The 27,948-nt window shown below is 64.2% G+C and overlaps 1 protein-coding gene across 3 annotated transcripts; it reads right to left on the reverse strand.

Annotated features, from left to right (window-relative positions):
- Nucleotides 1–10: 10 nt before the first annotated feature.
- Nucleotides 11–27,948, reverse strand: CELSR3 (cadherin EGF LAG seven-pass G-type receptor 3). 3 transcript variants are annotated; one of them, XM_026052543.1, is made up of 35 exons: nucleotides 25,251–27,948; nucleotides 19,205–19,837; nucleotides 18,338–18,560; nucleotides 18,111–18,226; nucleotides 17,535–17,623; nucleotides 17,032–17,189; nucleotides 16,700–16,863; nucleotides 16,173–16,298; nucleotides 15,672–15,841; nucleotides 15,288–15,473; nucleotides 15,015–15,125; nucleotides 14,631–14,799; nucleotides 14,225–14,366; nucleotides 13,921–14,041; nucleotides 13,444–13,627; nucleotides 13,254–13,355; nucleotides 10,842–10,936; nucleotides 10,035–10,244; nucleotides 9,422–9,605; nucleotides 8,633–8,782; nucleotides 8,084–8,264; nucleotides 7,620–7,787; nucleotides 7,165–7,291; nucleotides 6,790–6,996; nucleotides 6,305–6,479; nucleotides 5,809–5,921; nucleotides 5,442–5,521; nucleotides 4,674–4,800; nucleotides 3,950–4,030; nucleotides 3,662–3,852; nucleotides 3,451–3,557; nucleotides 2,395–2,562; nucleotides 2,029–2,229; nucleotides 767–1,844; nucleotides 11–110 (listed from the first exon to the last, which is right to left on the reverse strand). In XM_026052543.1, exons 1-35 carry the CDS (start codon nucleotides 27,895–27,897, stop codon nucleotides 83–85), a joined length of 9,012 nt encoding a protein of 3,003 aa, XP_025908328.1. In that variant the 5' UTR covers nucleotides 27,898–27,948; the 3' UTR covers nucleotides 11–82. The 3 variants fall into 3 exon arrangements, with proteins under 3 accessions (XP_025908328.1, XP_025908329.1, XP_025908326.1); XM_026052544.1 differs by having other exon boundaries at nucleotides 3,662–3,825; nucleotides 3,935–4,030; XM_026052541.1 differs by having other exon boundaries at nucleotides 2,395–2,568; nucleotides 3,662–3,798; nucleotides 3,917–4,030.

Raw genomic sequence — 27,948 nt, forward strand, 5'->3', positions numbered from 1 at the left:
GGACACCAAACCTGCGCGGGCAGCGTCCAGCCGGGCGAACGACCCTGCATCTTCTGTCGCTCTCACGGGCAACTCGGAGCCCTCAGGAATGGCCCTCGCTTCTCATTATTCTTCTCGGAGGAAAAGAAAAAGAGTGTTTAGCCGCGGCGCTTGCCGCGGACCCCGCGCCTGCTGCCTCCCGCGTGGCTGCCGGGGCCGGGGCTCCGTGTAGGAACGGGCAGGAGCCGCCGTCCCGCGGGGCTGCTCCGGGCAGGCAGAGCTGCGGCCAACGCGCTGAATGCAGGGGAGAGGAAAGGGGACCGGGATGGGACATCAGCTGCGCTGGCAGGAGCCATGAGTGTGGCCTGAGCAGGGGCTTGGACAGGACAGACTGGGGCCGGGCTCCCTGAGTGCTCCTGGCCTCTTCCTTCCAGCCATCCCACCCCACGCACTCGCTTGCGGGCAGCACGGAGGGACGGGGCCAGCCACGGGGCTGGCCTTGCAGCACGGTGCTCTCTTCCCCGCGCGCTGCAGGACGGCAGCGAGCGCCGTCCCTCCTGGCACCGCTGGGAACGCTCCACGGCCCTGGCATTTCTGCTCGCTGCACTACAGGGATGCAGCCACAGCACGGGGGGGTCCCTAAACAGTCACCATGCAGGAGCTTGAGACGCCCGTCGCTCCTACACAGCCCTCCCTTCCCAACAAAACTCCAGAGGGCAGAGGGCAGGCAGCGGGACAGCACACGGGCTGTGCTGTGCAGAGGCCGGGCGAGGAAGGCCGCACTTACTCTGAATCTGGCGACAGCTCCGAAATGCTGTGGGAGGTGGTGGAGCGCGGCGTCGAGGGGCACAGCGCGGCGGGCGGCGGGGTCTGCGTGGCGGGGCGCGTGGCGCTGCTCTGCGGGCCCGAGGGCGTGCTGGAACACTGCACCGACGACAGGGCCGAGGAGTTGAAAGACGCGAGGATGGAAGAAAGGATATCCAGCTGCTCGGTGGAGGGGTGGCGGCTGGGGATGGCCTCCAGGTTCTCTCTGGACGGCTGCCTCCTAGAGAGCGGTTCTAGGCTTTCCCTAGACAGTTGTCTTCTAGAAAGACACCCCAGATTCTCCTGTGAGGGCTGCCTGCTAGGCACTGTATCCAGAGCCTCCCTGGAATTAGATCTTCTAGAGAGGAAGTCCAGCCGCTCTCTTGACGTTTGCCGAGCCGGCACTAGCTGGTCCCTTGACGGCTGTCTTCTGGAGAGCAAATCCAACTGCTCTCGAGAAGGGTCTCGACTTGGCAACACGTCTATTCGGTCTCTGGACACTTGCCGGCTTGGCAATGTGTTTAGCCACTCTCTAGAGACCTCTCTCACTGGCCCACAGTCTAGCTGCTCTCTTGACCCAAATCTGCAGGGTAAAGTCTCCAGGTGGTCCCTGGAGCCCTGCCTCCGGGGCAGCGTGTTCCCGTGATCTCTCCGACTAGGTCTAGGGACCAGCAGATCCAAGTTTTCCTTAGATCCGTGTCTGCTGGGAATAGTTTCCAGGTGCTCAGAAGAACCATGCCGGCTAGGGATGGTGTCCAGCTCCTCCCTGGACCCGTGCCGGCTGGGCACCACTTCCAAGCACTCTCCAGAATTGTTCCTGCTCAGCTGCTCCCGGGACATCTGCTTCCTCATGAGCATGTCAAGCTGCTCCCGCGATGAGTACCGGCTGGCTGGCTGGGACAGGCTGCCTGCCCCCGAGTAGATCCTGCCATAGGAGGCAGCAGGGACAGCCCTGTGGCCCAGCGTGGAGGTTTTGTACCACGACAGCTCGTTGGTCATCCTGCCGACAGACGGCAAGCCCTGCAGAGCCGGCGGGTACTGCAGGCGGTTCTTCAAAATCCCTGTGCCGCACAGAAAGAGAAGTCACCCGTTGGCAGAGCATGGAAAACTGCATGAAAGCTCAGCTGGGGGAGCTGAGCTGTACCCTGCAAGGACATGATATAACCCAGATCTTAGGAAGCCCTCAGGTCTGTGTGAACCCCCCAAGGGCCGGGCTGTGCTCGCCTGCTCGCTGCAGGTTGTTACCTTTCCTCTGCCGCTGCGTCTGAGTGAGGGAGTTCTCATCGCCACTGGTCAAGGCCAGGTCTGGCTGGTTATTGTTGGCTGCGTCCTTGTTGATGTCAAAGCCCAGCTTCCGCTCGGAGCCCCACTTCTGCAGGGAGCAGGGGTGAACCTCGCACTCGCCCAGAGCTGGCCAGTACGACATGAGGTCGTTGCCATCCACATCTGGTGAAGAGCACAGCAGAACAGGCCCCAGGAAAGAGGGAGAAAACAGTTCTGTGAGATGCAAACAAAGCACTGGAAGGCATGGCCTGGTCCCCGTGCCCAGGGCACCCTGCGGCACAGGAGACCGGAGCTCCCCCCTGCCCTGGCAGAGCGCCCGGGACCTGCCTTTGGGAGCGGTGTTGCAGGGGTTGGTGAGGAGCCGCTCGCTGTGAGCCGCCCGCTTGAACTGCCGCTGGAAGCGGCCCCGCAGCCGCACGTTCTCCTCGCTCTCCGAGGACGGGATGGAGAGGCTGCGCTCTTCATCCAGGGAAAGGTCGCTGTCCGAGTCCGAGTCTTGGTCTGCAGGGGCATGGGGTGGGGAGGAATTTTGAATGGAGGTCGGTGACATTTTTCAGTATAAATGAGGAAGGACGAGCTCACGTCTGGGAGCATGCACTGGCTAGAGTAAAACTGAGATGAGGAGGACCTGGAGGAGCGTGGCCCGAACCCTCCGCAAGGCAGGGCTATCTGCAACAGGCTGCTCTGCCCCTGAGCCCGCTGGGCTCCAACTGCCTCCAGGAAGGGAGATTCACCCCCTGGTCCGGGCTACGTGTCACGCTTTGACTGCTGTCCTGGGGAAGGTGGCTCGCCTTGTGCCTAACCACAGCTCCCCTTGCTGCAAGGCGAGCCGGCTCCCTCCTGCTCCACCTCCGAGAGCAGCCTGTCTGAGTCTCTGCAGTCCCCTAGGGAGCTGCAGATGGCAGCAACCCCTGTTCGCCTTCCCTCGCCCAGGCTGAACAAACGCAGCTCTCAGCCTCCCTTCGCCCCTCTCAGCTCCAGCCCCATCTGCACGAGTGGTCCCTGTCGCCCTTGCTCCCAGGGGTCACTTGTCTGCATGGCACTGGGGAGCCCGGACCTGGGCTCAGCCCTCCTCACTTGGTCCCATGGGTGCTGTGTCACTGCCTGGAACGACGCACGTCACCAGGGACCTCTCGACAGCGCGTGTCCCAGCCCCAGGGGCAGCTCTTGCCTCCTCCATTATCAACCCTTTGAAGAACGGCTATGCCCGTGGGCGGCAGCCCAGGAGGCCACTAAGCAACACGACGGCTGCTCTCACTCTCACTGGCGGCGTTCCCTTATGGGTGAAGGATGTAACCACGCAGCTAGAGCCTGCACGCGGAATGGGCTGCTTAGGCCAGGTTCACCGAGGCCAGGCTGGTTGCTCCTGATTTTGGAGCCTACCTGGGCCGGCGTCGCGGTGGAACATGGCTACGTCGAGGTCCGTGGGGCCCGCGTGGCCCAGCAGGCTGTGCTCCAGGGCCGGGCCCTGGCGGGCGGCCACGTTGTCCCTGAAAGAGAGGGCGAGTGAGCGCGGGCACCGTGTGAGCGCGGGCACGGAGCGGGCGCGGGCACCGTGCGCGTGGCGCGGCCGCGGCCCCGCGGCGCTGCCTACCTCAGGTAGCCGCGCTGGCTGGAGTGGGTGCGCGCGGAGCGCACGCTGCTCACCGACGAGACGGTGGAGGCGCCCAGCGTGATGCGGATGAGCCCGCTCTCCTCAAACAGCGCCGTGTTGTTGTAGGCGTTGGGGCCCTGCCAAGGCAGAGCAAGAGGCAAGGGCTCAGTTGAGGTGCTAGGGGGCACAGCCTTCCCCCCAGCGCCCGCTGTGCGCCCGGCAGAAGGGCCGTCCCCACGGAGGGGCCCTGCTCACCTGCGTGCTCCTGCCCGCCTCCTCGCCCTGCGCCTTCTTGCCGAGGCAGGCCAGCTTCCAGGCCTCCTGCACCTCCTCGTTCAAGACGCAGAAGAGGAGCAGCACCGCCAGGCCCTGGCAAGGGGAGACACGGAGACACGGAGTGAGCCCACGGGCAGCACGGTGGGGACAGGAGGGGTGGGCGCCTGGCTCCTCTCTGACGCTCTCCAGACCCTCGCCCGCAGCACAGGCTCTGGGCCAGGACCTGGTACCAGGGCCTGGTGCCTCCTTCAGAGCCCCCTGTGCTGCTCCTGGCACCGGCAGAGCCACGTAGGCACTGACCCCCCCGAGGCCCAGCAGTGCTGACCCACAGGCCAGCGGCAGTGGGAGAGGAACAGAGAGGGTGTCCCCAGGCAGAGGGAGGCAAAGCGAGGAGCCTGGCCGCAGCTTCAGCCCTTTCAGCAGCTCGTCACAGAGGGCTGCGCTGGCCGGGGCGCCCGTGGCGAGCGCCACGACCGCAGCGATGCTCTCCCGGGCTCCCCATGCCCGTTCACGTGCCATGGCTCGCTAACTCGGTGCCTCCTGCACGCGTGCTGAGGGCCTCAAGGAGCCCTAGCGAGCTACGTGCCATGGTGCTCCCTGTCCCCAGCACCCGAGTCCCACCGGGGAGCGAGCCTGCTCCCAGGACAGGCCCTGCAGAGGGGACACAGCTGGGTGCAGGAGCACAGAAGGCACCTTTGTCCCTGCAGGCCTCCTCCGGCCGAGGCTGGGCAGTTACCTGGAGACTGCAGAGGACAGTGTAGAGGTAGTGGAAAGCCAGGACACTGTTGTTGACAGCCAAGAGGCCAAAGAGCCAGGTAGTGCTAATAACTAGAAGCAGAACAAAGGAGCTCCGTAACGTCATGCTGGAGAGAGAGAGACAGACACACAAGCACACACACACCAAGAGGTTAGTGCCTGCTGTTAATCTACAGCCTCGTGCTCACACAGGGATCCAGAGGGGAACGCAGTCCTGTCCAGCCCTCCAGGAGGTGCCCCGTGGCAGCACAGCGGGCACAGCTCTGCAGAGCGACTTGGTCCCCCTGCCCCCAGGGCATTCCCTTCTGGATCACACATGGCAAACAGGGCCCAAACGACACAGGTTGTTTGGAGCCGTGAATAGAGGAGCTGAGGCTCCAGGCTGGCCCAGAAGGAAGGAGGGCATGAGTGAGGAAAGGTGTCAGAAGGAGTGTTCAGAAAAGGAGGAAAGAGGCGCTGAGAGTCATCAAGGGCAGGGTGATGAATGCAGGCAGGTGTGAGAGGGGGCAGTGAGGGCGGGCAGGGAAGGGGACAGGGTGTCAGGACAATGTAGGGATGAGCATGCAAGAAGAAGAGACCCTTAGGAAGGGTTAACACAGGCACCAGGTGAGCGAGAAAAGTGGCTTCAAGGCTGACACTGATGCACAGAGGGCACTTGGCGATGGATGAAGAGGGAGGATGGTCACTGGAAATGGCAAAAATCATGAGCAGTAGAAGCCTTGCTGGGAGTCTGGCCAGCAATACTCACAGAACCGATTTCTTCTTGGTCTCCTTTTGGCCTGGGGAACAGGACATCTTAGCCACGAGCAGGAACATCACCCCATTCATCTGAAAGTGGTGGCACTGGTTAGAAGACGTGTGAGGGCGGCACTGGCCTGACACCCCAAGCTGGAGCACAAACTCCTGGTCTGTGAGGCCTGTGTGGACTTCCTTCCCTTCCCACCCTCTCCACGGCCTCCAGGGTTTGGCTGGGGTGAGCAGGGGGCAGAGAGGGGCTGCAGTCGAGGGAGCACAGTACAGAGAAGTGGGCAAGACACCCAAGGAAAAGGTGAGCACCCATGGTGCTGAGAAGGGAGGCGGGAGAGGGCTGTGGGTGAAACAGGACAGGGTTTTACCACAATGACGACAGTAATGGGGCCTGCAAAGCTCCAGACCAGCTTATCATGAATGGAAATCCAGCAGAAATCAGGGTTCCCGTAGCCCTCAGGATCCAGGCCAACAGCCAGCCCTGGGAGAGGAAGAGAGAGGTCAGGTCCAGACCCAGCCGCGCTGGGCTTGGCAGAGCCACGTCACCCAAGCACTAGGGAAACCAGGAGACCTCAACCATGAGCTCTGTGGCAACCAGGGCCTCACACCCACCAGCAAACTGTGGGGAGAAGCACGGCGAGGTTGCTTCTCCCCAGGAGGCCAGACAATGTGGATGTATATCCTGGCGGGCCAAATCAGCACCGCTCACCACCAGCATGGAGGTCCACAGGCCCACCCAGGTGCCCATGACAAGGCCCACCCTCTGCTCTTCTGAATGGGCAGGGGCGCTGGGTGACACTGGGGGATTGGGAGGCTGCTGAGATCCAGCCCTTGTCTCGTGGCAGGGTGATTGCTGGTTCCTACCGGTGATGATGGCGGGCACCCCCCAGCCGATGGCATAGTAGAAGCGCATGGCCCCAAAGTTGACGTTGCGGGCTTCAGTCTGCATGCGGTAGATGTGGAGGCCCTGGACGAAGAGCCAAGCGAAGGTAGAGAGGAAGAAGCAGTGCAGGAGGATGGCGATCACAGTGCAGAGGAACTGGGGGAGGCAAAAGCCACTCAGAGACGGCCCCACTGTGCCAGTGCTAACTGTTCTGTCCCCGGCTCTCCACATCCCCATGGTGTGGACTCCCATCCCCACTTCCCATGGTGGGACTGCAAGACAGGTCCCAGAGGAAATAAGATCTAATCCCTCAAAACCCCCAAGAGATTTCCTTTCCCCACCCACACAACTCCAGAGTGTTGAGTCTCTTTCCAGGAGAGCATCTGCTCCGGGGAGCACCTGTCCACAAAAGGACAGAAGAAACGAAACAAGCCCAAAAGCGTGTGTGCCTGCTCCTGCCCCACACCTGGTTCTCTGTGTGGTTGATGCCCAACAGAAAGAGGAGTTCAGAGAAGAAGAGGGTGACCGATATGTTGGAGTGGATGCCACGGGTGTTGGACTTGAGGCCTTTGAGGCAAGTCAGGAAGGAGAAGGTCAGCAGCAAGGCCAGCAGGGAGAGGGACACCAAGGAATAGGTGACAATCGCCAGCGTCTCCAGGTCACCTTCCAGTTGCTGCAGCAGAAAAAGCAAAGGCAGCATTAGGGAAGGGCACACGAAGCCTGCCGAGCTTTCAACCTCTGTGTCCACCCACACGTCTTCTGCCTGTGTCTGCTTATTCTGGGCACCACATCCAACAGTGCCACCCCCGGCCTGCCTTCTCCTGCCGCAGGATGAGGTTACCTCTCGGTGCGAGCTGTCCATCAGGACCCCGAAGGTGCCAAACTGGGAGCACTGGCAGTGGACATGCGTGGCATTCCTGTACACAAGCTCACAGTCCTTGGCTGTCCAGAAACCTGATGGGTTGGTCCTGCAGCCACCAAAAAGCAGAGCATGCTTAGAAGAGAGGATGCACGAGTGCGGCATGCAGGGAGGAACTGCACTGCAGAGGGGCATCAGCAAGGCTTTCCTATCAGCAGGCAGAGCTGCACTCCCAAATGCAAGGTAACAGTGGCAGAGTCCTGCAGGGATCCTACTGTGCCCTCCCAAGCAGGAATGAAGCCCCAGGGTGACAGCGGAAGCCCCCGTGTCCCAATTCTGCCCACACAGCCTGTCTCTGCTGGGAGGCTCAGGCAGCTAGCGGGTGCCTGGAGAAGGCAGCGCAGAGCGAGAGGATCCCGGTGCCAGGCTTCACTCACGGGCTGGAGTGGTTCCACTGCACGCACAGAGGTTTGCTCCTGTTGGCCGTCTCCAGCAGGTGAAATTCCAGCACGAGAGGAGCGTCGAGGGGTCCGCGCAGGAAGGTGTGATTGCTGAACACGGCCACGCTCACAATGGGAGAGTTCATGACGGGATGCCTGGGGAGCCTGTGGGGAGCCACAGAGCACTGCTGTCACCCAGCCTGGGAGCCATGGCCCTTCCCAGCACTAAGCCAGCACCTCCACCTTGGCAGGAACAGCTCTGCCCTGCTCACACCAAGGGGCTGGGCGACGTGCGGCAGAGCAATGTCAAGCCAGGAGCGGGCAGAGCACAACAGGACCACCCGGCTGGGAAGCAAACCCCAACCACCGTGCACAGGCGTGAGAGGGAGCAAAGCAGGGCCCAGGCAGCCTCCCCGCGCTGCTGCCTGCAGTCCTTGCTGCGCAGGGGACACAGGACGTACCTGACGCTGCGGCGATCCACGTGGTAGCGCGCGGGGAGCAGCCCCCCCAGGGTGCGGTACATGATGAGGATGACGACGGCCAGCGCGGGCTCGGGCTCGGGCAGCGCCTGCCTCGGAGAGGGGCTCTCCACAGTGTAGTTCCCTTCACCCCCGGCAAGGGAGGGCATTGCCGTGGGGACAGCTGGGACACAAGGGATGGTGAGAACGGCCCTGCACACCACCCCTAAGTGCAGCCTTGCATGCCCGGGGGCACCCAGCGCTGCCCTGACTGGGCCAGGCTGGGGGAAGAGGCCCGTGTCGTTCCCATTCACCAGCACACGGGATCTGGGCAGTTTTCTCTCCCAGCTCTGCCCTGGCCTGCTTAGGGCCTCAGAGAGAAGCGGTGCTGGCCCCGCAGCAGCAGCAGGGCCCCAGGAGCCTTGGGAGGAGCAAGAAGCTCTGAGCTCCGGGGTGACTGACTGGTGTGTGACACAGGGAGGTGCCTGCAGGGACACGTGCCCCGCAGCCCTGCATGCCCATGCTGCTCCCCCGCAGCGCTGCCCTGCTCACCTTCAGCCTTGGCGGGGCTCAGCACGGACAGCGGCAGCACCACGTGCGTGCGGGGGTCCCAGGCGGGCTGGCCGCGGAACAGGCTGCTGCGGTAGCGGGGGTAGCGCCGGCGCACGTGCGAGCGGTTCTCCATGCGGTCGATGCTCAGCACTGCGCGGGGGGCAGAGAGCGAGAGGCGGCTCTGAACGGCCACGCGGGCAGCACCGGCGCCCCGGCCGTCCTGCTGCCAGGACGTGGCGAGGAGGGTATAAAAGCCGCAGGCTGGGCTGCAGGCGTCCCCACTGCGTTCGGGCCATTCCCAATATTCACAGCGCTCCCTCCCAGACCCCGCTCCGCCGCAGGACAGGCTGCTTCCGACCCCGCGCCCGGCTCCTCTCCGGACACCCAGCTAGGACGGGTCGGGGGGAGGCAGCGCGCTCCGGGCTCCGCGGGCTCTAGGGCACACAGCACTGGGCTATCTCCCTGCTGCTCCCTCGCTTGTGAGAGCTGAGAAACTCCCAGCTGCACGCAAAGCAGCCCCGGCTGCTCCTTCACCACGGCGCTAGCCTTTCACAAGCAGCTCGAGCACACATTGCATTTAGGATCCCCTTCACCCATCTTCCCGCTCAGCGGCACTGACCTGTGACTTGGCTCACTGCTTTGTGTCCTTTCTCAACACAAAGCTTCTCACAAAGGTGAGAAGAGGGAAAAATGAAGAGGGTAAAACCCTGATTTCAGCCCTTTTGTTTTTTCAGATGAAAGAGCGACTCCACACCACCGCAGCCGGGCCCAGCGGCAGCTCCTACTCACTGATGTTGGGGGTGATGACGCCGACGGGGTTGAGGTAGGTGAGCTTCATGTTGCTGGCCAGGGTGCCCGAGTAGTCGTGCAGCTGCTCCATGAGGCTGGCGCTGCCGTGCTCGCTGCAGGGCAGCATGGCCCAGTGCTCCCGGTTCTCGGGCGCCAGCACGGAGCTGCCCGCGCGCAGCAGGTTCTGCACCGGACAGACACGGGGGTTAGGGGAGGAGAGGGACAGCTCTCAGCGCCCTGGCCACACAAGGTTACCAGGGCTCTGCCCTCTGTCCACCCTCACAGGGATAAGAGCTTGCTTCACACCTCATCACAGTTCCCCTTGTTGCAGCCTGGCTCTGCTCCCTCTCACCCTATCGCTGGGCACCTCCAAGAAGAGCCTGGCTCTGTTTTCTCTGCATTCCTGCTTTACAGGAGCTGAAGACAGCAACAAGGTCACTCTTGGGCTTCCCCTCCCCAGGATTAGCGAACTTTGCCCCTTCAGCTTCCCCTTGCTCCTCCTGCACTCCAGTCCCTACTGGTACCACTCCAGCGGGTCAATGCCTGGGCAGGGCAGCCTGGACCCGGAGCCAGCCCTCCTGATGCGGTTTCATAACCTTCTTGCACGCCTCACCTCGTTGAAGTGGGCGTCCTGCGTGGCGGTCAGGCCGAAGCCCCGCTGCCGGCTCTCGAAGGCCATGAGGCGGGACAGCAGGCGGTAGGTGATGTGCACATCATTGCCAAAGTAGTGGTCCATGTGGTCTGTCACAGCCCGGAGCCGGTGCGCCAGCTTCTTGGCTTCAATTGTGTTGAGCTCAGTCTCGTTCCTCTCCAGGCCCTCCAGCTGCCAGTGGGGAGGAAGGAGAGGATTAACCGCTGCGTGGGTTCCTCCACAGCATGCAGCACAGCTCCCAGGGAGCGGGATGTGGGTGCTGCAGGCCCACGGATGGGCTCTGAAACCATGGCACAAGCTGAGGACATTGCCCATGGTGCCCACAGGGACAGAGGCATCTCTTGGAGATGACCAGTCTCCAGTAATGATCTGATCTCCAGAGGTTAGACTAAAGAAAAGGAAAATTCCTGCTCAGATCAATGTCCCAAAGACAGGTTTTGAGCACAAGATGAGAGGAGTAAGGTGCTGAGCACTGTGGCAAAGCCCACTCCTGCTCTAGGTGCCTAGGGAGAGCTGAGCTCTTTGAAATATTTACTGAACAGGAGGAGGGTGAGGGTAAAGAGTGATTTGGAGATCTTCCAAACCTGCCTGGATGCCACCCTGTGCCCCATGCTCTGGGTGTCCCTGTTGGAGCAGGGGGGTTGAACTAGATGATCCCTAGAGGTCCCTTCCAACCTCAACCACTCTGGGAGTCTGTGAAATCCAGCAGTGAGCCCTAGTTCCTACTGCCCCTGCCCTGCCAGGCGCGCGGAGCCACGAGCAGATTACCAGCACGGAGAGCTCCTTGAAGGCAGGCGAAGTGCAGTTGAAGAGATCTGGCTCCAGCCAGCCCTTCTCCTCATCACAGTGTCTGACGGCTGCGCCTGCAACCGGGAGGAAGGACAAGTGTGGAACGTGCCCCGGGATGCGCAGGTGCCCCGCTGCGCCCCCAGCAGAAACCCGCCGCGCCAGCTGCTCCTGAGGACCAGCGCGGGCAGGTGCCAGGGAGGCCCCGCAGTGCCCGGGGTCCTGCTGGGCACTGAACTGCCAGCTGCTGCCCACGCTAACGCCACGAGCAGGGTCCTGTGTGCGGGGCAGCACTGCGGCACACAGGCTCTGCACAGAGCATGCTGAGAGGAGGGAAACAACGAAGCAGCTCTTGGCCTGCAGAAGACTTTGGATCCTGGTGGGGACGTGTCTGTCTGTCTTGGGGCACATTCAATCATATAAATATATATAAATACCTTGAATATATACCTAAATATATTATAAATACTTCAAGGGAGGGAGTGAGGAGGATGGGGCAGGCCTTGTTTCGGTGGTGGTCCCTGACAGGACTAGAGGAAATGGCCGCAAACTGAAGCACCAGAAGTTCCACAGGAACTTAAGGAAAAATTTGACAGTGAGGGTGCCAGAGCCCTGGAACAGGCTGCCCAGAGAGGTGGAGGAGTCTCCTTCCCTGGAGATCTTCAAAACTCACTTGGATGCAGCCTGTGTCACGTGCTCTAGGGGACCCTGCGTGTGCAGGGGGTTGGACTGGATGTTCTCCGGAGGTCCCTTCCACCCTTAGCAATTCTATGGTTCTGTGACTCTATGATCCCAAGCTGCTGGAGCCCAGGTGGCCCTGGGCATCCCCTGGCTGCCAGCCTGCAGTACCTGTTGAGGCTGTGGGGCTGGAGAACCTGCCTTGGGGACCAGCCCCTGGAGCCAGGCAGGGAGAGCAGGACCTGTTCAGCACCGTGGCTGCCACATCAGCTGAAGTGCCAACCCCTGCCTGGGGGACACTGGACAGCAACACGGACACCAGCAATGCACGGATCAGCTATCAACCACCCAAGAGTGCTGCCAGCACCAAGAGCCGCGTCCTGCGCCCGCCGCATCACCATGCAGACCTCGAGAGAAAGCAGGGTGCCCCTGTGCACCCAGCAGGACCGCGAGCCAGGCCCTCGTGGCGACGGCACCAGCGCAGGACACGGCAGCAGCGAGCCCAGGGAGAAGAGAGGATGCCTGGAGCAGCCTCCAGCTGCTGCTCAGGAAAGCCCCGTGCCAGCCTGCTCTGTCCCACCCTCTCCAGCTCCCAGGTGCCCTTCCTGGCCATCCTTTCCCCTGGGAATCAACGCTGGGATCAGCGGCGTGGCAGCTGGGAGCAGCCTCCGTGGTGCCAGCCGTTCCCCAGCAGAGAAGGGCTTTTCCTCCCTGGTGCCCAAGCGCCGGCCGCGCTGAGGGGCTCCAGGCAGGACGCGGCCCTGGCTCCATCCTCCTCCTCCTGCCGGGCAGCAGGCCCAGCCTGGGCGCCCAGCAGCGCCGGCCCTGTTCATGGGGCTCTCCCCGCTCACAGGGCAGGAGCGGTTCCCCCTTCCTCCACCCCTCGGGCTGGAGAGCGGAGCCTCTCGCGCTGCTCGGAGCAGGGCTGCAAGCTCAGAGCAGTGCGTGGCAGGGGCTGCATGCGGCTGCAGCCGGGTTTGCGCTGCCGAGGGCGCCAGGAGCAGGAAAGCAGCACGAGGGAGTGGTGAGGCCAGGCAAAAGCGGTGGGAAGACGCTCGGCAGCTCCAGAAGCGGCAGGGAAAGCGCAGGGCTGTGCGGGACGCCAGGCAGGGAGCAGGGAGGGGAAGCCACGCGGTGCAGCCCTTGGGGCAGGGAGGGAGGGAAGGAGGTGGCAACAACCTTACCTGCACCCCGCAAACCTGAGCACGGAGGGCGAGAGAACCGGGGAGAGAAGCGACAACAGTTAGGAGCTGAACCTGCCTCCTCCGGGGGCGAACGGCTGGAGAAGGACAGGGTTTGTATTGTCCCTCGGGGCCGCGCTGCCCTACAGCCCCCGCACCCTGCTGGCTCCTCGGCCATCTCCTGCTCCAGGACACTCACCAAACGGCACGCTGTGCCCGAGGGCAGGGCTGGGCAGTGAGGTGCCGCGGGGCCAGGCTGCTCTTCCCAGCCTGACCCCAGGTCCGTTCTGCTGCACGGGAGCGCAGGGGGAAGCGCTGGGGACAGGGCCTGCAGCCCGCGCCCAGCTCTGTGTGGGACCCCCCAGCTCTGCCCACACTGGGGCGATTTCCTCCTCCCGTTTCCTTCTCCCAGCCCTCCCGCCCAGCCAAGCCAGACCAGCACAGCGCTAAAAAGGAGTGATGCTGCCGAGGCTGCTACAGCCCCAGCGCTCCAGCCAGCGGCTCCCCGTCCCTCCCCAGCACATCCCTCACTCACCCAGGGAGCCTTTGGGACACAGCACGGCGGCAGAGGAGCCGAACTTGGTCTGGGGCCACCACACGCCCGCCTTGAGGGTTTTGGGGCAGCCGTCGTAGAGCACTGCGGACACAAGCCGCGCGGGAGCCGGTCACGGGGGACGGCGCTGACGCCGAGCGCCGCGGCGCCCGCTCCCCGCTGCCCCACTCACCCTGGCAGCCGCTGGGCGTCACCTCGGCGAAGGGGCTGTCGCAGCCGTTGCACTGGCGCCCGATGACACCAGGCCTGCAGTGGCAGCGGCCCGTCTCCCTGTCGCAGGAGCGCGAGGAGGAGCCCACGGGGTAGCAGTCGCAAGGCAGGCAGGCGTCGCTGCCCTTTGGGCGGTAGTGGAAGTCCTGGCGGGAGAGGGGGACAGTGAGGCAGTCCATGGGGACTGCAGCAGAGCAGGAAGGGGCAGGGGAAGGGGCAGGCTCTCCCCTAGGTGAGCAGGGGCTTGTTCACCGGGGGGGGGACCCCAATGGGACCCCATTAGCAAGCTCCCCACTGTCACCTCCTTGGACAAGGAGGGCTAGGGCAGGGGCACCCAGGCCTCCCAAGAGCACAGAGCAGGGCTGAGCAGCTGCCAGGGCAGGGGACAGCAGCGGGGACACGTGGGGCTGCAAGGGCACGGGTCACAGCCGCCCCTCACCTTGCAGTGGCACTGCCCGTTGGTTTTATTGCAGTCAGGGTCAAAGCCCTTGTTCACGTCGCAGTTACAGGGCCCGCAGGTGGGGTTCCCCCACCAGCCCTTTGGGCACTGCTGGTCCATCCTAGGGAGAAAAACAGGTGACATCACAAAGCAAATTCCCTGGGACTCTTCACCTCCCACTGGCCAAGCCACCCAGCAGCTCGCAACGGGCAGGGTGGCACCGAAGGCACCCGTGCGCGTGGAGGGATGGGAAGGTGGCACAGAGAAGGGCATCAGAAGGCAAGGCCCTGCGCCCCCGACTCACCTGTGCTCACAGTACTGCCCAAAGAAGTTCTCTCCACACTCGCACACGTAGCCCAGGGGAGAGCCCGGCTTGCGGCGACACACCGACTTGTTCTTGCAGGGGTTGAGGTGACACACGTCCACGCAGTCCCCTCCGTAGTACCCTGAGACATGGACACAGGGCGCCGTATTAAGCAGGTGTCTTCCCCACAGAGAGGTGCAAAGCAGCAAGGAATGGAGTCGGGGTAGGGGGCAACGGGGATTTTCTCCTCCACAGAATCAAACGAGAGGAGGGCACTTCTGGGCAAAGGACTTTCCAAATGGAGGGGCAGGAGAGCAGCCACAGGCCGGGCTGCAGGAGCCACAGAGGCCAGAGGAGCAGAGCAGCAGTGCGGTGTGTGAGAGGGTGGCAGCGCCGCGGGCCCTACCTGGCAGGCACACGCAGGAGTAGCTCTGCCACTCGTCCTTGCAGACGCTGTTGGCCGGGCAGGGGCTGGAGTCGCAGGCACTCGGCACGTTGCAGCCAGCCTCCACCCGCAGGGCATGGCTGGGCTTGGGCAGCGCAGTCCCACTGGCACTGTCACCTAGTCGCACACCCTGCAGCACAGAAGAGAATTGCACAGTGGAGCCAGGGCAGACATGAGGCTCGTGCTCTCCTGCCTTCCCCAAACCCGGCACCCAGATCCCCACAGCCCCTTGGGCCCCAGAACACTCAGAGCGTGAGTGTCACCCACAGCACGGACAGTGGCAGCAACTGCGAGACCTGCGTTTCCATCCCTCGGCACAGGGCGGGCTCAGAGCTACGAACTCACCTGTATGCAGCCCCTCAGGCCGCTCTGCACCTCGCCGGAGCTCAGCACGCCCCCCACGTGAAGGTGCTTCACCTTCAAGCCATGCAGCTCGTTTCCAACCACCACCGTGTCCTGCAGAAAGAAGGGGAGCAATGTGGGGCCACCGGCATCAGCCCTGTCCCGTCAGCTTGTGGGTGCCAGCCCGCCCTGAGGGCGCAAAGCCCAAACCAGGCCTCGGTACGCAGAGCCTCCTTGCAGCTGCCGTCCTGGCGCCGGCATCCCCGGCGCTCATACCTGGTACAGGCCGAAGTCCAGGGTGAGGGTGATGACGTAGTGCGCGTCGCGCCCGCCGCGCACATCCCGCAGCTCCAGCTGCAGGTCGTGCCACTTGCCATCGCTGAGCTGCAGCTGGTCCAGGGTGAGGCTGGTGCTGCGCCCGGAGCCCCTGCTCACCACGAAGGAGAGCAGCCCCCCCGCCAGCTGCAGGGAGGGAAGCAGCAAGAGCCGCAGTCAGCAAAACCTGGGCCACCTCCATCCTACCCTCCTGTGAGCTCCGGGCACGGGGAGCAGGGCCCCGTTCTGCTAAACATCCCTCCCCACAACCCCACACTGCGTGGGCTGGAGGCAGGTGAGTGTGGGGCACAGGTGCTGCCACCGAGGCCTTGGCCATGGCCCTACCTGGCACAGCAGGGTGGTGTACTGGCCAGCGTGGGCCTGCAGGAGCACCCCGTCCAGCTGACGCGTCCGAAACGCCAGCCCCAGGTACCACGGCACCGAGATCTTCACATCTGCCTTAAAGTCCCACGTCAGGATGCTGTTGCCCTGGAAATAGTGGGCATGGTGCATGGCTGGAAAGGAAAGCGGAGGTGAGGAGGAAGGATGGGGACTGTCTGCTCCTGCTCTGGGCTCTTCCTCACACAGCGCAGTGCAAGGGCCTGGCCACGGTCACCGTGGGCTCAGCGGGGAGAGTGACAGTGACACCAGGACCTGCCTGCAGCACCATTGCTCTCCAGGATCTCTCCCATTTCTGGAGGCACGGCAACTCCGTTTTCCAAGGGACACTACACAGAGAGCACTAGGTGCAGGGACAATGTACCGAGCTCACCTGCTACGTCCCCCTCACCCGGCTTCCACAGCCACCCCCGCACCGTGTCCCCGCCGCCCGCACGCAGCACTCACGGTGGCGGCAGTCTTTGCCCCCAAAGCCGACGGGGCAGAGGCAGGAGTAAGTCCCCCAGCTGACGGAGCAGGTGCCGCCGTTCTTGCAGGGGCTGGAGTCGCAGAAGGAGTGCTTGGCGTGGCAGCCTGCAGGGATCGAGGTCACCCACGTCAGCCGCAGCCTCCTCCCCACGTCCCACCACGGCCCCGCGAGGCTCTTCCCCCGGCTGCCAAGGGACAGGCAGAGCTGCTGGGCCGCTCGGCACCGGCCCTGTCTGCTTGGGGACAAGCACAGGGGCTGCCACTGCTCCTTACACCATGGGAAGGACACTGCAGAGCTAGTCTCATGCTCAGCGGCATCTCCCAGAGAGGCTCCCTGCACGTGGGAGCGGGAGACACCCCCAGGACATTAGCTGGGGCCAGGCTGGCTGATCCCCTCTCCCATGGGAAGCTGCTCGGCTCCAGCTGATCCACCACGGAGCCCCACCAGCCCAGTTCCCTGGCCACGCTGCTGGGGGAGCAGGTGGGGAAGGAGCCAGCAGCGATACCTGCAGCAGTGCCGTTGTTGGCGATGTAGGAGGCCAGGTCGATGCGCTTGCTGTCAATGTACAGGTCTCTCATGCATCCCACAAAGTCCCGGTGAGTGACGGGGAAGTTTTCGGGCAGGTTGGGGACTCCTCCAAGGAGCAAGGGGCCTGTGAGGTCCAGCGACCTGCAGGGAGAGAAGCCCAGGGTGTAAGATCTGCAGTGGCACCAGGCTGGCTGGAAGGGGGCATCACCCTAGGGACAGCACATAGCTGTGCTCGGCCAAAGGTGACAGAGTGACCCCACCGGGGACCTGCTCCTCCCCGCTGCGCCCGGCTGACCCCGAGGCACTCACTTCTTGGAGCTGGACTGCACTCCCTCCGCGGCACACGAGTAGTTCCCGATCTCGCTGCCAAACTGCAGGGCCACCGAGGCATCACATCCATCCACCGTGAGGACAGCCACCTTGTCCTTGGAGGGGCCCTGCGCCACGCCCAGGGCGTTCACCTTGGGCTGAAAGGGGTGGCAGGCGTTAGCAGAACACACTTACCCCCTCACCAGACCACCTCACGGGGCGGCAGGGACAGGGCTGCACCCAGCTCGGCTCCCCTGCACACGCACAAGCAAATCCCAAGGGATGTTTCTGGACAGAGCAAATGGGGATGGAGATGGACACTGCGGATGACACAGCATGAAGCACCTTGCTGTGGCCTCTGAGCAGGGTCCTCCCCTCCGCCCAGCATGCAGGATACATAACGGGCTCTGCCTACTCCCTGGGGCAGAGCTGGAGGAGGACAAGGCAAATGGCCCCGCGGGGAGAGTGCCACGTGCACGGGGGACAGGCAGGGACACACGTACCTTGTTGTAGTAGTGGAGCTGCAGCGTGTGCCACTGCCCGTCGCTCACTCCCCCGGGCAGGAACGGGCTCACCACCGTGCTCGACTCTCCTGCGGGCACAGGGGTTGGTGCTGAGGGCAGCTGGGCAGCGGCAGAGCCGCCTCTGCTCCTCTCTGTCCCCAGGGCCGGGTATGGAGGCTGAGCAAAGCAGCCACGGCAGCAGGTGCCCAAGGCTGCCCGCTCAGGCTGCGGAGCGGAGGGGAAGGCTGGGCACCACAGATGACATGAGCAGCGAGGCGAGTGTGGCACCGCGTTATCTGCCTCTGTGCTCAGCCTTCCTGTGTGCGCCCAGGGGCACGGAGCCCGGGCAGCCTCCTCCCCAGCGTCCCAGGGTCATGCTTGGCCCCCGTGCATCCCACGTCCCTCCTGCTGCTTCTGCACTTACGCTGTCAGGTTTAGGGAGAGTCCTTGGACATGCACACTGGAGATCCAAACACATCACACAAAGACCCCCTGCCAGCCACCAACACCCCCCAAACGACGTGTCCCCTCCCGTGGCCTGGAGGCTGGTCTCCCCCAGCGCGGGGCCAGGCCTACCTGTGGAGTACTTCAGCTGCAGCTGCCCCTCGATGATCTCCACGGCCAGGAAGTCGTGCCGCTCGTTGAGGCGCCCGTTGTAGAGCAGGAGGCCGCTGGGCTCCCGGGTGCTAAACCTGTGGCGAGGGAAGGAGCGGGGTGTGCACGGGGAGCGGGCAGAGCGTGGCTGGGTGCCACGCGGGGCAGCCCCACGGCCCTGGGCCGGCGCGGCGCAGGGGGGCACTCACGAGAGGGCCAGCGTGAGGTGGAAGCGCTGGCGCAGGCCCCGGAACATGACGAAGGAGCGCGGCGGGAAGGAGCGCGTGGACACCTCGCAGAGCGGCGCCTCGAAGCCGCCCGCCGGGCACTGGCAGCGGAAGCCGCCGTCGGCGCCGTCGGTGCAGGTGCCCCCGTTGCGGCAGACGCCGGGTGCGCAGCGCCCCGCACGACTGTCCACTTCGCAGTTCTCACCTGGGGGGACAACACGGGAGGCCCTCGCGCCTGCGCTGGATGGAGCCCCGACTCCAGCAGAAGGGACAAGTGTGCAGCAGGATGATGGGCAATGGGACAGGAGGGCACTGGTCACAACTGGGCAGAGCCCTGAGGGCGCAGAGGCAGAGAGGAGCCAGGGTGGGCTCTCCCCATGCCAAGCTCCTTAGACGGCCGGTGCTGCAGCTCACAGGAGAGCCAAGATGCCTTCCCAGCTCCCTGGGGCTCTCCCCTGGGCCGGGCATTTCTGCCTCTGCACCCTCGGTGCCCCCTGACAGCTCTGCTCCGGACGCAGCTTTGCCCTCCTGCTCCGTGGACAAAGCTGTCCCGGTGGGCAGGTAGCAGCCAGGGTCACCAAGTGTCCTCTGTGCCACATTTCTATGGCAACCTCAGCCCTGTGCACGCATGTTCCCCATGGAAACACCGAGCATAGGGAGCAGCGCTAGCCCTGCGAGGCGCAGCAGCAGCAGCAGCCAAGGTGGCATGAGCATCCTGCCGCGGTGCCAAGTGCCCTCCAGGACAGGCCGCCTCTCCCAGGAGCAGCCCGCGCGAGGCACCCGACCCAGCCGTTCCCATCCCTGCACAAGGTGCCCGGGACAGGAGCCCCGTGCCCACCCGGCACTCACCGCTGAAGGGCTGGCGGCAGATGCAGGTGTAGCCGCCCTCCCTGCGCGTGCAGGCGCCACCGTTGAGGCACGGGTTGGAGTAGCAGAGGTTGATCTCCGTCTCGCAGTAGTCGCCGGTGAAGCCCTGAGGGCAGCGGCAGCGAAGGCCAGCAATGGGGTGGATGGGTCGGAAGAGGGTGGACGGGGAGGCGATGAAGGGCGCCGAGCTGTCGAACTTGAGCACGGAGATGCACTTCATGTAGTTCTGGCAGGGCTCGCGCAGGCACACGTTGTCGTCGAAGGGCAGCACCTCGAGCATGGAGGCGCCCGTCAGCGCCATGCGCTTCATGTAGAGCTGCTCCTGCAGCTCCTCCGAGCTGAAGTAGTGGCCGCCGCGCGGCGCCAGCGCCGAGAAGCTCACGTTGAGCACCGTGCCCCCCACGTCCGTGTCGTTCTGGATGTTGAAGATGAAGACGTCCTCCTTGGGCGTCGCGAGCACCGTGGCCACCCCCTCCAGGAAGGTGGCGAGCAGCGGGGAGAGGAAGCGCTCCTGCCACATGTTCTCCAGGCGCACCGTGATGCTGTTGGCCAGCATCTCCTCCGTGATGATGATCACGCGCAGCACGCACTGCGCCGTCACGCTGTGGATGCCATCTGCAAGGGGAACGGGGCCACGCTGTGGGGTCGCTGGGAGATCCCCCCACCCAGGCAGGGTCTCCCAGCCCAGCACGGCCCCAACGGGCCCCAGCTGCAGCCGAGGGGCAGCTCGGAGTCAGGGCACAGGGAGGGCCTAAGCGCCGCTCTTGGTGGCTGCTCTTCCTCCCAAGCCTCTTGCTCTCCATGGACACAACCCTCCATTACCCCCATGTAAATCCCATCCTGGATCCAGGCAGCGAACTGAGCTCCCATAAACAAAGATGCTGGAAAGAAACAGGCAGACGGGAGGCCCAGCAGGAGGCTGAGCAAACAGAGGAGCTGGTGCCAAGGCCTGGGGTGTTTCTCCTCCCAGCAGTGTCCCGGCCTCGCTGCTGCCTCCCAGGCTGCCCCCCTGTGCTTTCCTCCTGCCTTTTCCTGCCCCTCTCCCCCAGGGTCTCCACAGCTCTTGTGCCTGTCTCCCTGCTTCCCCGCTTCTCACCATCTGCTCCCCATCTCTTTCTCCCTCATCCCCTCTCCAGTTTCTCTTTAATTCTCTTTAATCTTTATTTCCCGTGGAAACAAACTCCCTCTCCCGCGGGATTTTGCAGAGCACAAGCAGTCCCAGGGCACGAAGACGAGGGCAGCGCTGGCGCCCGGCTCGCAGCCCCCTGCCCGTCCTGCTCCAGCACTTCGCAGCTTCCCCCCGGATTTCAGGCCTGCCAAAGCGTCAGCACGTCCCACACCAGGAGAGCACCCGCAGGTGCCACCAGCAGCCCCAGCGAGGAGCTGTGGGCAGGAGGCAGCGCGTGCCAGGCCACGGGAGGGCAGCAGCTCCGCGGGACCCCGCGGGCAGCCCCAGCCCTGCGCGACGGCTGCCGAGCTGCCTGGCCCTTCGACTGCTCCCAGTGCAGCGCAGGAGCGTTTCAAGATTGAAACGTCTCCTTTTTTCTCTCCCTTTTCTCCCCTCTTCAGAAGCCGAGGGCTTTGCAGGGAGCCCGTGGGTGCGCGCGGTGCTGGCGTGATGGAGATAAGGCCCATGCGATGCCAGGGAAAGGCGAGGTGCCTCGGAGCTCAGCTCCAGGGGGAAGGGCTGCTGCCCCCGAATGCAGCCCCTCGGGACGCAGAGCCAGGCACGTCCTCCCGCGCAGCTCTCCGAGCAGGACACGAGCCCCGCCGGCCTTTGTCCGTCCCCACGCTGTGCTCGGGGGCCCGCGGGGGCTCCGTCGGGTCCCGTCTGCCCTCCGCGCTCTCAGCTCCGGCGAAGGGTCCCCGGGAGGCAGGCGCAGGGCACGCTCCCTCCTCGCTGCCGCTCAATGCGCGGCCGTGCTGCTGATTTACGGCCCCGGTGGCCGGGGCCAGCGCTGGCGCCGCAGGGGACACGGCCTCGCTCGCAGGCCCTGCTGCAGGCTGGCTGCATCGATCGGAGCCTGTCCCACGGGGGCACCCTGGTCGGGCCCCACGCCAGGGCCACCCGCAGTGCTCAGCTCTGTCCCCGCAGCCAAGCGGCTGTCACGGTGCCCCCCGTTCCGCGTGCCAGGCCGGTGCCCCATGGCACAGACAGCCCGGCCCCAGCGCTGCCCGTAACCTGCCGCCCACGCCGGCCTCGCACCCGAGCTGCCTCCCCCGCAGCGCCACGCACGGGAAGCAGATGGCTGAGAAAATGACCCTCTGCAAAGGAGAAGAGCGCACCGAAGAGAGCCGGGCTGGCGGGAGGCACTGACCCCCCTGGGACGCAGTTTAATCACAAACGCTCAGCCTCTCTGATTAAACCCTGTGGCTGGAGAGCTGGCACTTGGTGAATATTCATGCAGGGGAGCCAGGCAGCCTGCAAACGTGCCCACAGGGCAGGGCAAAGGGCTCTAGAGGCTCTAGCCCTGGTGCTGAGCAGCACTGGGTCATCACCGACAAGCACCCACAGGAAAAACAAGAGGGGCAGCTCCAGAAGGAGCAAGGCCTCCCCGGAGGGCAGGATGGGCTGGAGACTCTCCCCGCTCCCCATGGAGCAGGGTCTGTCGCAGCTGCTCGTGCAGCCACCCCTGCAGTCACCTCCCGGACACAGCGGGCAGCGCCGAGGAGCCCTTCCAAACAGCCAGGCACAAGCGAACACAAGGACAAGAGGCCGGAGGGCCCTTCACGTGGTTCAGAGGGCAGCGAATGCGGGACTGCCCAGAAGGGCCCGCGCCGGGCTCGGGGGAACCGCGCTTCTAGGAGAAGCCCCAGCGAGAAGAAGACAGCTCAGCTCCAAGAACAAGCCGGCAGCACCCCGAGGAGGAGAAGGGGCCCTGCATCTCATGGGGAGCCGGGAGGAGCCCCGGGAGGGCTCCCCGGGCTGCTGCCCAGCCTCTGCTGAGCACGGTCAGCGCAAGGGAAGGGCGCACGGCCCTGTGACAGCCCAGCAACAGGGATGGTGACACCCACAGACACGGGTGACTTCCAAATTTGGGGCTGAGGAGTAAATGCCTGGGCAGAAAAATCTATCTCATGAGGAAAGACTAAGCGAGCAGGGCCTGATTAGCCTGGAGAAGACTGATCAATGCAGGTAAGTACCTGAGAGGACAATGTAGGGAAGAAGGGGCCAAGCTCTTCTCAGTGGTGGCCAGTGACAGGAGAAGGGGCCATGGGTCCCAGTTGAAACCCAGGCAGCTCCATATGCATGTGAGCAGGAACTTCTTTGGTGTGAGGGTGCCCGAGCCCTGGCCCAGGCTGCCCAGGGAGGCTGGGGAGGCTCCTGCTCTGGAGATCTCCCAAACCCACTTGGGTGCAGCCTGTGCCCCGTGCTCTGCGTGTCCCTGCTTGAGTAGGGGGTTGGACTAGATCATCTCTAGAGGCCCCTTCCAACCTCAACCACTCTGGGATTCTGTGAAAAGGAGGAGAGACTAAAACAAAGAGACTGGTAGGGGTGAGGTGAACATCACTCACCGTTTCCAAAGGGCACGCGTGGATCTCGCAGTGTTTTGATAATCCTCTGACAGATGAGGAGATCTCAGAATTAAACTGTCCTCAAAGAGCACAGTATGTGAGTGTCCCTCTCCTGTCAGCTCTGAAAACTAAGACACTAAAATATATAACCAAGATGGCTCCAAGACCATTTCTTAACCAGGGACCAAACTGCACTCTTCTCTTTGGTTAGCACCTCCAGCTGCAACGGTCCTAACAGGGGAGGAAGCTCCCAAGATAAGGCCTCGCAGAAGCCAAATGAACACGTTGTGAAGGGCAAAGGCAGCCCTGGGAGCCTTCCCTGGCTTGAAAAGGCAGGAGCTGACATGTGCAGACACAGGAGCCGGGACAGACGTGCTCCAGGGGCCTCACCTGCCAGGCTGAGGGTTTAAGTGAGACATACCTTGGAAAACCCGGTCACCTCTCAAGATCTGGAGATCAAACCTATGCACTAACCAAGGGTGGCAGGCGAGAAGGATGGGGACAACCTCTTGGGGAGGGGGTTTGGGAGGAGGCCGCGCACCACGAGGACAAGGGCAGCCCTGCGGTCACGTCCCGCGCGCTGCCGCAGCCCAGCAGTGCCGGGAGGGCCGCAGGCCGACACGGTGCCAGGCTGGGGCAGCACCACGGATGCTGCCCGCCGCAGCCCCGCCACCCCGGCGCCTGCAGCGCCAGCGGCCAAGAGCAGCCGCCGGCGACACGGGGGCTCCTGCGCCCACACGGAAACAGGGACAGTCTCACTGCCTGTCGGTGCCACCGGAATCACCCTGGGCAGCCAAGTGCTCCCGGCCACAGGCACCGTTCAGCCTGCGCTGAGACAACCACACGTGGCAGCCCGGAGGGACGGGAGCGAGGAAGGCCCCTCGCCGCGGGATTCAGGGGGATCCCTCTATGGTGCACGAGGGGTGAAACCCCGGGGCGGGTAGGGAGCTGCCCCTCCCGGCGGCCTCCCCGCTCCCCACGCTATTGTTGCCGGGTTCCTGCCCAAGGAACGTGCTCCGGCGCAGCCGGCGCCGCGGGAACAATGCGGCCACCCGCGCCGCGGCTCTGCCAAGCCACCCCCGTGCCGTCCCCTCCCGGCGCACGGCAAGGCGGGAGCACGGACAGGCGCCCAGCTGGAGCCTCACGAGGCTCCTGACAATAAAGAACGAGCCAGCAAGCCCGATCTGCACCTCCCCAGCCCTCATCAAAGGCAACAAAGGACCCGGTTTTCACCGCGCTCGCCCCGCTGCCCAGCACGGCTCTTCCCTCTCCATCTCGCCCTGTCCCTCCCGGCAGCTCTGCCGGCCCGCTCTGCCCCTGGAAGATGACGACACTGTCACCCAGGGCCCCTCGCCGAAGGCGGCTCAGCGCGGGGCTGGGGGACGCGATTTCCTCCTGCCTTTGTGCCGGGGTAAGCGCGCGGGGAGGCAGGGCTCGCAGCAACGCGCTGGCGCCGAGGCCGCACGGGGCTGCTCTGCCCGGTGACCGGGAGCCCCAGGGCGGCTCCGCGCGGGGCGGCCGCGCTGGACAGCGCCGAGCAAACCCCGCGGGACACCCAGCCCCACCGCTGCCAAGGGGCCTCCTCGCTGAGCGCGCGGAGAGGACGTGCTGAATACGGCAGCGAGCTGGTAGCCGAGGCTCGGGGGAGACCCCCACTCGGGGCCCTGCACGTCCTGCTAATGCCGAGCCCCGCGAAGGAGGCTCGTCAGCCTCCCTCCGCCCGGGTTAGGGGCACCGACGCCTCCATTTCAGAGCACGCACCACAAGCACAGGAAGGCTCGTAGCGAAGGCACGGCTGGGGCAGGCAGGTCCGAACCCTGCTCTGCACAGAGCCCCGAGCTCCATCCTTGCCCTGCCTTCAGCTCCGAGGGGACCACACCACTTCCCCAAGCCACCTCAGGGAGGGGTCGCCGGCGCCTACATTCGGACACTCGAGCGACACGCGCGACGCGAGAGCTTTAAGCTCCTCTCTGAGGTCTAGTACCGCCGCCTCCTGCAACGCTAAGTCGCATTCAGAAAATTTTAGAAGCCGCACGAGAAACCACAAGGCTCAAGAGCTGCCATGCCCACGCTGCGGAATGCGGAGCCAAGCCGTGGTTGGCGGTGCGGGGCTCTGGCACAGGAGCATTTTTAGCGGGGCTCCCTGCAGAGCCCCGTGCACCGCCCTGGCCGGCGGCGCGAGGCTCCGGGGAGCAGAGCCGAGCTGTGCACCGAGGGCGGCCCCAGCGGCGGCTCCTTCGGGCAGCCAGGGCACCTCGCGGCCCCGCCGGCGCCACCCCGCAGCTCCCGGCCCCGCGGCTGGGTAACGAGGCTTTGTTCTCGCCCGCCGCCACCGCCGGGCCCTGCACACGCTCTGGCCCCCAGCGCCTCCCCATCTGAAGCGCCTCCCAACCCCAAGGCTGTTGCTAGTCCCCCCCAGCCCCAAAGTGCCCAGGAGGCTCCCGAGGGGAGCCACGCGAGGCCCCGGCGGGTACCCCATTACCACGGGCACTAGGGGCTGCGTGCGCCCTACCTGACACGGTCACCAGCATGGAGGCCACCAGCGGACGGTTGTTGTCCAGTTTGCGGCTCAGCCGCAGCTCCCCGCTCGACTGGTTTACAATCAACAAGTGCAGCTCGTTTCCCCGTTCAAAGGTGTAGAAGAGGCGGTCAGACACGTCGGGGTCATAAGCCGGGACCTTCCCGATGACCCCAGACGGGAAGGTGTTGGACTTATTGGACACGTAGTTATTAAACAAGATCTGGAAGTTCTTGAGGACAGGAGTGTTGTCATTTTGGTCAATGAGTTTGATGTGGACTGTGGCTCTGCTGACCAGAGGGGCCGAGGTGGCCTGTACCACAATCACATACTCAGGTTTTGTCTCATAATCCAGGTCTATCAAGGCTGTGAGCTCCCCAGAAAATATGTCCATCTGGAATATCTCAGGGATATTGCCTTCCACAATTTGGTACATGATTTGGGCATTAGGTCCCTCATCGGGGTCCACAGCTGTGATCCGGGTCACAACAGAGCCTACAATGCTGTTCTCCTTCACCAAGACCTCAAACTCTTCCGCGGGAAAGACAGGAGCGTTGTCATTCACATCCTGAACGGTAACCTGGATATGGACGGGCGTTCGCTGAGGGGGGATGCCCCGGTCCACCGCATAAGCAGTCAGCTCGTAGACGGGGACGTTCTCGCGGTCCAGCCTGCGGACCGTGCGAATGATGCCGGAGGTGGGCTCGATGGTGAAGTCCCCGTCCCCATCCTCCCCGTTCTGGAAGGTGTACTGCACCCGCCCGTTGGTGTGGGCATCCCGGTCGGTGGCGGAGATCTGGAGCACACTGGTGAAGGGAGGCGCATCCTCGGAGATGACGCCTTGGTAGTGAGGGCTGACGAACTGGGGGGCATTGTCGTTCACGTCGTTGACCATGATTTCAACGTAGGTGGTGTCCGCTTTCTGCGGGATCCCATTGTCCTTGGCCGTGATGGCCAACGTGTAGGTGACCTGGTCCTCATAGTCCAGTGCTGCCTGCAAAGTGATGGCGCCAGAGTCGGGATCGATGCGGAACTGCGGGACGTTGTCCTCGAGGTAGTACGTGATGCGGGCATTCTCGCCCACGTCGTCATCCGTGGCACTGATCACCACCACGGTGCTGCCCACGGGCCGGTCCTCATTGATGCTCACAGAGTAGTGGGCGCTCTGGAACACGGGCCGGTGCGTGTTGGCGTCGGTGATGTTGATGTGAACGTGGCAGGTGTCGCGCAGCGTGCGGTCAGAGGCCGTCACGGTGAGCACGTAGCGCCGCTCCTGCTTGTAGTCGAGCGGCAGCGAGAGGGTGATGAGCCCCACGCCGCCCTGCGTGCTGATGGAGAAGCGGTTCCGCGTGTTGCCTCCCGTGAGCTGGTAGGTGATGGCACTGTTCACGTCCCGATCGATGGCCGTCACGCTGAGGACGCTGGTGCCCACGGCCGCGTCCTCGTTCAGGCGGATGAAGTACTCCTTCTGCGTGAACTCGGGCCGGTTGTCGTTGACATCCATGACGGTGATGGTGACGCTGGCAGAGGCGGATAAAGACGGAGAGCCGTGATCCCGAGCCTCGACCCCAAAGAAGTAGTGCTCCACCAGCTCCCGGTCCAAAGGCCCGCTGACCGTGATCCACCCCGTGGCACTGTTCACCACGAAGGGAGTGTCAGCCGCAACGCCCGTCAGTTTGTACTCCAGGCGCGAGTTCTCGCCGTAGTCGGCGTCCACGGCCTGAATGTGGATGACGGAGTGGCCGAGGGGGGCGTTCTCCAGGACGGAGATCTGGAAGGGGGTGCTCACGAAGATGGGGGCATGGTCATTGATGTCCACCACCTGGATGCTGGCCATGCCCGTGTTGTTGGACAGCGGGGGGCGGCCCGCATCCTGAGCCCGGATCCTCAGGGCATATTCACGCTCCACCTCAAAATCCAGGGGAGCCACCACCTGTATCTCCCCCGTGACGCTGTCAATGGAGAACTGGCCCCGGCTGTTGCCGCTGATGATGTTGTAGTGGACGAGGGCGTTGTTGTCCTTGTCCAGGTCGGTGGCGGTGACGCGCAGGATCTCCGTGTGGGGCCGGACGTCCTCCCTCACCTGGACGATGTAGCGCTTCTCGCTGAACTGCGGCGTGTTGTCGTTCTCGTCGAGGACCGTGATGTAGACCCTGACTGTGGCCGAGCGCGGCCCCGGCTCCCTGCCCTGGTCGCTGGCCTCCACCACCAGGGAATACCTCTCCATCTGCTCGCGGTCCACGGGCCCGCTGGTGGTGATGAGGCCGGAGCGCGGGTCGATCTCGAAGGCGGCGTGGGCGGCGCGCTCGTTGACGAAGCGGTAGCGGATGTTGGCGTTGGGCGGCGAGTCGACGTCGGTGGCGCGCAGCTGCAGGATGGGGTAGCCCTCCTCCACGTTCTCCCGGATGGTCTCCCGGTACTCGCCCTGCTCGAAGACAGGGTCGTGGTCGTTGCGGTCGGCCACGGCGATGGCCACCATGGTGGTGGCGGAGAGGCGCGGCGTGCCGTGGTCGGTGGCGGTCACGCGGAAGTAGTGCAGCTCCATGCTCTCGCGGTCGAGGGCCTGCGTGGTGCTGATGAGGCCGGCGCGCGGGTCGATGCTGAAGAGCTCGCGCGAGCGGCTGTTCATGAGCGCGTCCATGGAGTAGACGAGGCGGCCCGCGTCGCCGCCGTCGGGGTCCTGCGCCGCCAC

Source organism: Nothoprocta perdicaria, unplaced genomic scaffold (genome assembly GCF_003342845.1).
Source record: "Nothoprocta perdicaria isolate Ctin4 unplaced genomic scaffold, notPer1 scaffold_9, whole genome shotgun sequence".
Taxonomy (NCBI): Eukaryota; Metazoa; Chordata; class Aves; order Tinamiformes; family Tinamidae; genus Nothoprocta; species Nothoprocta perdicaria.

Bases quoted from the DNA above. Each gene is read 5' to 3' on its own strand.
- CELSR3 (XM_026052543.1), bottom strand. From the start codon at position 27,897: ATGGACGCGCTCATGAACAGCCGCTCGCGCGAGCTCTTCAGCATCGAC. The intron at 18,561-19,204 runs GTGAGTGCCGGG...TTGTCCCCCCAG, and splicing joins CTGCCGCCAGCCCTTCAGCG to GTGAGAACTGCGAAGTGGAC. The intron at 7,788-8,083 runs GTACGTCCTGTG...GGCTCCCCACAG, and splicing joins GTGGATCGCCGCAGCGTCAG to GCTCCCCAGGCATCCCGTCA.